At 39.3% G+C, this 10,363-nt stretch overlaps 1 protein-coding gene across 1 annotated transcript; it reads left to right on the forward strand.

Annotated features, from left to right (window-relative positions):
* The first annotated feature begins 8,641 nt into the window (after window positions 1–8,641).
* LOC100717893 (olfactory receptor 52B4-like) lies at window positions 8,642–9,592 on the forward strand. The gene has a single exon (XM_013145272.2). The coding sequence runs from the start codon at window positions 8,642–8,644 to the stop codon at window positions 9,590–9,592; it is 951 nt and encodes a 316-aa protein (XP_013000726.2).
* The last annotated feature ends 771 nt before the right edge of the window (window positions 9,593–10,363 follow it).

The raw sequence follows: 10,363 nt of genomic DNA on the forward strand, positions 1-10,363 counted from the left end.
AACAACTCAACAGCTGCACGATGGTGTAAAGAGATACATTATAAGATTGACACATGTCAAAGAAAAAGGAGAGGTCAACACAAATGACATAGTAATATTTACAGAAATAATAACAGAAAATTTTCTAAGCATGGGAAAAGAATCTGATATACAGATTAGTGAGGCATATAGGACCTCAATTAGCCATAACCAAAATAAATCTTCACCAAACATGTAATAATCCAGATCCCAGAAATTCAGCACAAGAACAGAATACTCAATGTTGTCAGAGAAAAGGAATAGGTCACCTATGAAGGAAAGCCTATCAGAATTATTGCAGATTTCTTAACACAAAGTCAAGTTAAGAAGAGTAGGGTGTGAGTATTTCAAGTCCTGAAAGAAAACAACTTCCAACCCATGCTGGTGTACCCTGAAAAACTATCTTTGAAAACTGATGGAGAAATAAGACACTTCCATGATAAAGAAAAGCTTAAGAAATTCATGACCACCAAACCAACACTACAAAAATTACTGAAAGATACTCTTGAAAGAGATAAAGATGACTGCAATTCTAAGAACAATAGAAGGAAACCACTAAGCAGGGCAAACAATGAAACAGAGGGAAAAGTACAGAACTAAGAGCAGAAAGATAGCAGGATGAAGATAAGTCAGTACATATCAGTTATATCCATCAAAAAACCCAAAACACAAATAACAAAGACACTCAACCATTACTTTATCTTTGATGAAGGGGCCAAGCATTTTTCATGGGAAGAAAGATAGTTTCTTTATAAATAGGTATGGAAAACTGGCTCTCTACATAATGGAGACTAAAACTAGACCCATGTCTATCACCATACACTAAACTAGTCAAAATGGCCAAATATGTAGATAGTAAAACAGAAGCACTAAATATACTGGAAGAAAATTAGTTAAAATCTTGAAGACCTAGGCATAGATGAAGAGTTTATGAACAAAACTCAGACTGTACAGGAAATACTTCAAAGAATCAACAACTGGGACCATACTTTATTAAAAAGATTTTTCACTGCAAAAAAAAATCATCAAAAGAGTGAAAAGAAATAATTGCAGCCAATTTTTTCTCAGACATAGGAAAATCTGTCTATTAACATATCTATCTTTCTATGTTATCTGTCTAGAACATATAAGGCATTGAAAAAAATCAGATACTCCACAGACTCAAATACCCAACCAAAAATGAGCATCTGAGATGAATATACATTTCTTAGATGAAGTAATATAAGTGGCAAATAAATATATGAAATGTTCAACATCATTGGTCATTTGAAAGATACAAATTAAAACATTGAGATTTTTCCTCTTACCCTGGAAAGAATGGCTACCATCAAGAAATCAAATGCTCGAGGAGCTGTTGGGAAATGGAATGCTTCTCTAATGTTGGTAGTAATGTAGACTAATACAACCACTGTGGAAATCAGTGGGGAGATTCCTCAGAAAACTGGGATTGGAGACACTATTTAACCCAGCTATTCCTTTTCTGAGTATCTTCCCAGAAGAATTAAAAACATCGTAGTACAGTGATATATGTGCACCCATATATCACAATTTGCAATAGCCAAATCTTGGAAACAACCCAAATGCCCATCAATCATGGAATAGATGAAAAAGATGTGGTATTTTATACAATGGAATACTACTTAGCCATAAAGACTTGTGTAGGTAAATGGGTGCAAATTGAGACAGTACTCATTAGGGAAATAAGTCTGAGTCACAAAGGTAAACATAGTATTGTCTCCTTGATGTGAGAAACTGAAGCAACAAATAACTTCTAAAATGTGCATTAGACTTTGTGAAATGAGAAGAAATTGTTCAAAAGGAAAAATGAACTAGGATAGGTGAAAAAGGAAGGACCATAGGGAAGAGGGAAAAAAATGCAAGTGAGTTTTACTATTAGTGTCTCTTAGTTCATTAAAAAGAAAAGTTTGTTCAGATATCGATTGGAGACATTTTTATGCCTGTATCTTGTAACCTGAGCAATTACTTTAAAGATAACAACATGCAATGTGTCAACTATTGTTACTCTCCATGGAGGACCACCTGGATGACTCTTCTTGACCAAAGAGCAATTATCTCTATTTTGGCTAAACCTGGTCCTATCTCCACATACTGATACATGTGCAGAGCTGGCTAGGCCATTTCTTTTTCCTTTCTATTGGCTTTAAGCAGTATAATAGGCATAGATGAGGCAGTGATGTGTAATCTTTGAAGCTAGGTGACAGAAAAGTCGCTGCTTCCTTATCCCATGACTCCCCCAAAATGTGATTGAGCCAGTGGGATGAAGAACCACAGCTCCAGGGCTGTAAACTGGGATCCAGGCTTGAGAGGAGGCTATGACTTTCCAAGGCAGAAAAGTTTGCATATCAGAACTGAAACACCAACCCCAAACCATTAGCTGCTACTGTGGGAAGCCCTGTAATTGGCTGCCACCTTAACATCTGCAGGCTGTACCACCTTAACATCTACAGGCCATAGCACTTTAACTCCCTCTAGGAGTTAAGTTTGGTAGCTAGGCAGCACCTTGCCTACCTAGCTTGCTTGATCTATTCAGGAATTATGTTAATCAGCCTGCTTTATGAGCCCGCCCGGGGAAATTTGAATTGACCTATAACCCTCAGTCCTGCCACTGTTGCTAAGTTACCTGCTGAAGTCTCAGAACCCAAATCCCTCCTCCTCAATACCCTATATATTTGTTACTCCTTCCGTGAATAGACGAGACTTGATTGGAATTCTTCATCTTGTCTCCGCTCTTTGTGTCTCTTGTTCCTTTTCATCCCCACTCTGTGGACTTACTTGCAGGTCAGGACATGCTACCTCATTTATGCAATGTATATTTTTTTCTCTGCATATTGTGGAGGTGATTTCAGGCCTCCTGCCCAGCCCAGCTCACAGCACTCATGTATTTACTGCCATTCTCACAGTCACTCACCCTCAAGCCACTCCTTTCTTCATGAATTAATAAAATCTGGGGTGGGCCCTGGGTTGGGACCTTTGTTCCAGTAAATCACCATCTTGGCTGGACCTAGGACCCCCTTGGCTCCCCATATCTATAAACATGCCTTAGAGCCTTTATTATTTTTGTAAATTGCCCTGGAAGTGATAGGTTGGAATTAACTCTCTAAAATTCCAATAACTTCTCCATGGAATTTACAAATATAAACTTCCTGGACCAAGACAAGGTCCAGGAAAGACTCATTATAATTCTCCTATTTTGTTATGGAATTTTGTTTTGCCTTTTTTTCCCATACAATAGAAAAAAGAATTTCCTGAAATGGGAAAAAATAAAGGACCTATGTGGCTATTTATTGCCATGGAAAATTAGAGCATGCAAAGTTTACAGTATGATCGCAACAATGTAAATACCCCAAAATAGGGGAAAAAGAACTTTGGACGATTATCTATGAAACCTTTCTTTGATAATTACTAGTTGATGAAATCAAAACTTTAGTTCTATAGGCAAAACATAAATACATATATTTAAAAAACTTTTATTTGTACATGTTGGCCATACACAATGTTTATATTCTTAATGTGGAGTTAGTACATGTACATGACACATCTAATTGTGTTTTCCACCCCCTTTCCTTTCCCTCCTCTTTGTCTCTCTCTTTTTTTTTTTTTTGTCTTCCCTTTTTTATCAGTACTGGGGATCGAACTCACAACTGCCTGCTTGCAAGGCAGGCGTTTATGCTGCTGAGCTAAATCCCCAGCCTCTTCCCCTCCGTCTCTTGATCCTCATTTGAGAAAGGTCTATTTTCCAACTTTCTATCATCTATTGTTATTTTGCTCTTTATTTAAAATCTGGACTTCTCCAATAAAAGAAACCATGTGATATTTAAGCCTTGGTGTCTGATTTATTTCACTTAAAATTATGGTCTCAAGATGTACCCATTTCCCCACAAATGACTGGCTTTTCTTTCTTTATGGAAGAGTAACACTCCATTGTTTAGCAGGCTTTGTTCAACATTTTATTATGGTACTGTCATAGTACTTAATGCTGAGTATGTTGCAAGTGAACAAACGAATGTTTAAATAAATGTTTGAGTAAATGAATAGGATTCCTGTTCCTGAAGTGCCTCTGTGCCTCCTAGAAGTCATGGTTGATGATATGAAGTAAGATTTGAAGCCTTGAAGATGACCTCACACCATATTTCCATCCTCTTTTTTGTTCTTTCTCACACCAAATCTCTCCCCAACTCACTGGACCTGTCAAGCGTATTTTTCATGATGCACTCTCAGCATCCACGACATGAAAGAGTTAATGACTTCATAGTTACATCGTTGGCAGTAGAGGTGACCCTAGGGGAGAAGAAAGATACGTGGAAAAGTCCCTGATCCCTGAGCATCCTCAGAGAAAGGATAATTTGTCATGTAGTTTTTCTTTCGGCTTGGTTCACTGGCCACAGCATAGAGTGTTCTTGTGGGGAGGCCCTGGAACCAAAGCAGGGACATGGCTCCAGTCGGTGGCTATGGACGGCAGTGAGGGACACTTTGAGGGTAGGAGCAAGGTACGTGGGTGCCAACCAGCAAAGCCTGGTGCTCCTGTGGGCTCTTCTACACATGGTCATAATCTGTGGGGTCTGAGTGAAAATGGCGATAAAGGAGTTGGGGGGAAATACTGAGTTTATTGAGACATGGAAACAGTGATTGATGGCCTTCACCTTTGGCCATTCAGCAGAAGGTATACTTGGATTCCTGTCTCTTGAAACAGTGAGACAGGACAGACCAAAACATTCTTGCAGAAGTGCTCTGGCATTGTGGAAATGCTAGTAAGGTGAAAAGCAAGCTGACTTCTCGACTTCTTTAAACTAATTTCTTCTATCACTGGAACATTGCTTTATCTTTTGGGGACCATATTAATAATTTCCATGACAAGATTATTCCAAGTAGGGGCCTGAAATTTACTTTGTTGAGGGCTAGAGTAACACTTGAGGCTTCAAATATGGTTTCTTTAACTCTGTCCCACAAAAGTACCATAGACAGTTTGTATGTAAATAAAAGGAAATCGCTGTGTTTCAATCAAAGTTGATTTACAAAACAGGCAGAGGTCAGGTCTTGGCTCATAGGCTGCAATGTAATGATTCCCTGGAGTTAAGTCCCGACCAGCGCTTATATTTCGTATCTCTGAATGGAGCATGGACAGTTCAAAGTGGAAGAGAGGAAGCCAGGGTGTTACTCTGTTAATTGGATTTGTGTGAGTCCCGCTCTAGCATAGGTAAGTGGACTGAAAGGCTGCAGACTGGTGAGGGTGGAATAACCCCTTGCAGCTGTACCTACTGGAGCAAAGTGACTTAATGAATGTCAAATGAAGGTAAAAAGATTTACAGCTTACGTAAGAAATAACTTATTCATGGGAGAGTTTAATGAGACAATGATTACGTCAGAGTATGTGTATGAGAAAGCTTAAAAGTACGTATGTGTGAAGTGTCATAGTAGAGGGCTATTTGAGTGAAATGTGAAACTCTGTCAGTATATAAATCTTCATCAAAATTTGTGTAAATATGTGTGATGATGACTATGCAAACGAGTGTGTGTGAAAATAAGCATCTGAATGGAGGTGATGCATGAGGATAAGCACTGGCAGAGCTGGAATCTAACCTGGTAGGTCTGATTCTAAAGGTCAGTTTTCGGGTCTTACACTTGCTGCATGTCTCAGAAGTCGTAGCACAGGAGAATTGGAAGGGCATAGAAGGTAGTTTAGGTAGTTATCACAACAAAGTAAATGTTTTTAAAAATGAATAGGGGCTGGGGATATGGCTCAGTGGCACAGTGACTGCCTGGCAAACACAAGATGCTGAGTTCCATTCCTGGTACCAAAAAAAAAAAAAAGAAAAAAAAAAAAGAAAGAAAAAGGAAAAAAGAATGAAAGATTTGACCCTAAATAGTTTTGTATTCAAATATCAGCCTAGTTACCAACAACTTGACTGTATGAAGTATTTATTTGTGTTCCAGTTTCTTCATGAATCAACTAGTGATACTTTTAACTTTATAAATCAGTTTGATGTGAGGAATAGAAATATAATACTGGCATTTATGGTTACTGTTGTAAAATTAGTAAGTATTAATAACACAAATTGGATCTTACAAATGCAAAGTGAAAAATGATATTGGATTTGGCAACTACGATGTAATAAATGATTTTGGAGAAAGGATGTTAACACATCTTGGTGTCATAAGTAGAATGGCAATGAGTCAACCTTATGGGTGAGGTAAGAGGCCAGGCCTCAGAGAGGGAGATGTTGAGATTACTAGACAGTGATCGGGTAATGGGGAGAGATACACAAAAGGAAGAGAGGGTTGGGGTCCTGTGCATGGATGGGAGGCTTAGCCTTTAACAGGAAAAGAGCGAGACTGTGCTGTGGGTATAAATACATTTCTGGGTGGCAGAGTGAGGATGGAGGAGGTTAAGGGAACTAACAACAAATGGCTTTGTTTTGCTCCTTGAAAGAGGAGTCAGAAAATCACAGACACCTCCTGATGCATGGGTGCAGGTGGAACAGGACAGACAGCAAGTGAAGTTCTGGTGATCCAAATCCGGGGACCATTTGCAGGTGACCAGTACCATTTAAAATCTGCAAGCTTCATTTGCTCCCCTATTTCTATAATGGGGGAAAGACTATAGTTATCTCAGGTTGTAGTGTTTGAAATAATGCACGTAAAGCCCAGAGAATACTTCCCTTCTTCACAGATCTCTTTCTATGATCAATCTTCTCCACTCCTCATCCATCTTTTTTAAAAAACAGATTATGCTTGCAGTACATGTTTGCAGTACATGTTTACGATCCTTGTGAAGAGTTAATACAGGTACATAATGCATCTTAGTTCCTCTTTTCACCCGCTTTCCTTCCTCTCCTATCTCCTCACCTGCTTCCCATTCAAGAAAGTTCTGTCTCCCTATTTCCTATTATTTGTTCTTTATTTATAATTTGAGTTTCTCATATGAGAGAAGCCACACAATGTTTTAGCGTGTGTCTGATTTACTTCACTTAACACCACGGCCTCAAAGTGCATCCATTTTCCTACAAAGGACTCAAGTTCATCTTTCTTTATGATAGAGCAGTGCTCCATGTGTGTAAATATCACGTTTTCTTTATCCATTCATCTGTTGACAGATATACAGGCCACTTTCAGGATTCCATCTGACACAAAGCTATGTAAAATGCAATCTTTACCATACTATTCTCTCACTACCATCAGCCACTTGAAACTCAGAAACTGTAAATACACAAGAACTTTACCTAGGGTCTTAGGAATTGCAGTTCAGTTCACTTAGCTCTGAATTTGTGTTCTGAAAGCTTTGGGGATAGTGGAAACTTACATGGACAAATATTAATTTATTACAAAGTGGCAAAAATTGATTTGTAGGAGACTTCTTCTGAAATGCTGAGAAAGAAAATGGACCAGTGACTAATTCAAAGTAAGCAAAAAGTTGTGGAAACAGAATAGAAAAGTGTTTAAAAGAAGTCTGAAAGTATCTTTTTTTTTTTTTTTTGTCTTTTTGTGACAAGGTCTCACTATGCAGTTCAGGATGGCTTTGAGCTCACTTTTGTAGCTCAGGCTGGTCTCGAACTTGCAATGATCCTCCTGCCTCAGCCTCCCAATTTCTTTACAAGCATGCACCACTCTGTGTAGCTTGAAAATATCTTGATATGTATCATAATGTCACTATCTGGTCATTCCAGATGCCAGCAGTCAAAGGGTGAAGGTGGGTGAAGTCACAGTCCAGGCGGCTGCTTGAGAGAGATGTGTACATGTTCAGTTCCCCTAATGGAGAGCTGCATTTAAAAAGCTTTTCCAATGTTACTTTCATCATCATTTTCCTTTTATTTTCAGGCTACAAACACTTCACTGGCTCTTACGTCAACATCAGTTTTAAACCCATTGGAGCAGTACACAAAATCTTCAGTGCTTGGCTGTTAAATCTGTTAAATCTGCATCATTTTAATATTCTCCCAAACCCTGTGCCTTTTCAGAGACCTACGACTTTATTTAAGTTCTTTTCTTCTTCACATTTCTTTACTTGGCAAACTTTGAGTTACCTTCAAGGTTCAGCCGGGAGTCACACTTACATGTAGTTTTTTCTTAACTAATTCCTGAACTTTTTATGGCTGCTCACATTTAGCTTTTCTCCTACACTGTTTGCATTCTATTTGCTTCATTTTCTGCCTTTCTTCCAAACGGATCCTTAAGCAGTATTCCTGGCACACGCTAGGCGACTCAGTGACTATTTTCCTTTTGAGAAGCACATCCCATTCTAGCAGTCAAGAGGAAATGCAGTGTTTGTTATTTAGAGTCCCAATTTTTTACAATAAGAGGCAAACTTCTATGACATTCTTGAGCTGGATGGCTCGTTTTAATGTTGATCTAAGGTATCATCTCTTCAAATAGTTTTAAAATGATGTAAGAGAGATCTAGGGGGAGGGAATAATTTATTGGAATCACGCAGCTAGTGAATAGGATGGCAAGGAATCTCCTGATTTCTTGACCAGCATGCTTTTTGCTGTTCTGTCCAATAAAAAACTGTCTGTTCTCTCTTTCCCTACCCTAATCTCATTCAGCCTTTTGAAGATCAAGAATGACTGCCAAATCCTACTGACTAATGCTCCAGTGACCTGCCCTGGGCATGGCAACCCTCAATTACACTGGTACCAGCCACTCATTCTTCATTTTGCTGGGTATCCCTGGCCTGGAAGACCACCATGGAGGGATCTCCCTCCCCTTCTTTATTTCCTACCTTGTTGCCCTCTTTGGGAATAGCCTCCTCATCTTTGTCATCATCACTAACCACAGACTCCACGAACCCATGTACCTCTTCCTTTGCATGCTGGCTTTGGCTGACCTCATCCTGTCTACTACTACTGTGCCCAAGGCCCTGGCTATATTTTGGTTTCATGCAGGAGCAATCTCCCTTGATGGCTGTGTCACACAAATCTTCTTCATCCATGCTACCTTCATTGCTGAATCAGGGATTCTGCTGGCAATGGCATTCGACCGCTACGTGGCCATCTGCAACCCACTGCACTATAGCACAGTCCTCAGTCATGCAGTGATCCTGAGGATTGGCTTGGCTGTGGTCCTGAGAAGCTTCTGTGTGATTCTCCCAGATGTGTTCCTGGTGAAACGACTGCCTTTCTGCCATACCAATCTGCTGCCACACACCTACTGTGAGCACATGGCTGTAGCCAAGTTTGCTTGTGCTGATATTCGTGTCAATGTCTGGTATGGCTTGTCTGTCCTTTTCTCTACTGTAGTGCTAGACGCCTTGCTCATCTTAGTCTCCTACAGCCTCATCCTCTATGCAGTCTTCCACCTCCCCTCCAGAGGAGCTCGGCAAAAAGCTCTGGGCACGTGTGGCTCCCACCTTGGGGTCATTTCTATGTTTTACTTGCCTGGCATTTTTACCATAATTACCCAGAGGTTTGGGCATCATGTTCCTCTCCATACCCACATTCTGCTGGCCAATGTCTGCATGTTGGCCCCACCCATGCTGAACCCCATCATTTATGGGATCAAAACCAGGCAGATTCGAGAGCACGTGCTTAATACTTTGTCTTTACAGTGGAAAAAATGCTGAATTTGACCAGATGTTTACCAATATAGGGTTTTACATTTTTATGCTTATTGTATAGAAACTTATGAGTTAACAGAGTTCCTCTGACAGTGAGCACAGTGAGTTACCATGATTCTGAAAGTCAGACTGACATATGACCTTGAGGAGGTGCTATTAGGGAAGAACGTGAGCTTTAGATTAGCATTAAGCTTGATCCTGGTTTCACTGATGATGATAATGGTGTTTGACCATAGAGAAATTATTTTCTCAGATATTCTTCTTAGCACATGCTTAGAGTATCAGAAGATGGATATCAAAATCAAAGCAATCAAGAAAATTTTTCTCCAGTGAACTTGTCCAGGGCATCACCATGAAAACTTCTACACAGAATCTATATTAATACAATCATTTATGTATATTTACAATTACTCAAATAAATTTCAGTTTGAATGAGACATTGGGGGAACTGTCATGATTTTAAAATCTCTTGATTATGCCCTGACTGCATCTATATCACAGGGCTGTGACACAACTAAAGTATAAACAGAATCTTGACAGAGATTAAGCTCTGGATACATTTCAAGGTTATTGTCCCTCTTCTGCTTTTGCTTCTTTACCTTTAAAATTTTGCCATAATGATTTGTTAATAATTCTGGGGAATTAGTAGAATCAAAAATCAGGGAAATGGAAGATTTTGAATTCTAAAGGACAATATTAATTCATGGAATTAGTCCTGGTAAGATGCCCCCGTATTTCTGAAGATACTTTATATGTGACAAGTAGGGTTATATTCAC

This window comes from Cavia porcellus, unplaced genomic scaffold (assembly GCF_034190915.1).
Source record: "Cavia porcellus strain 051 isolate PalLab524CR breed Dunkin Hartley unplaced genomic scaffold, mCavPor4.1 scaffold_9, whole genome shotgun sequence".
Lineage (NCBI taxonomy): Eukaryota > Metazoa > Chordata > Mammalia > Rodentia > Caviidae > Cavia > Cavia porcellus.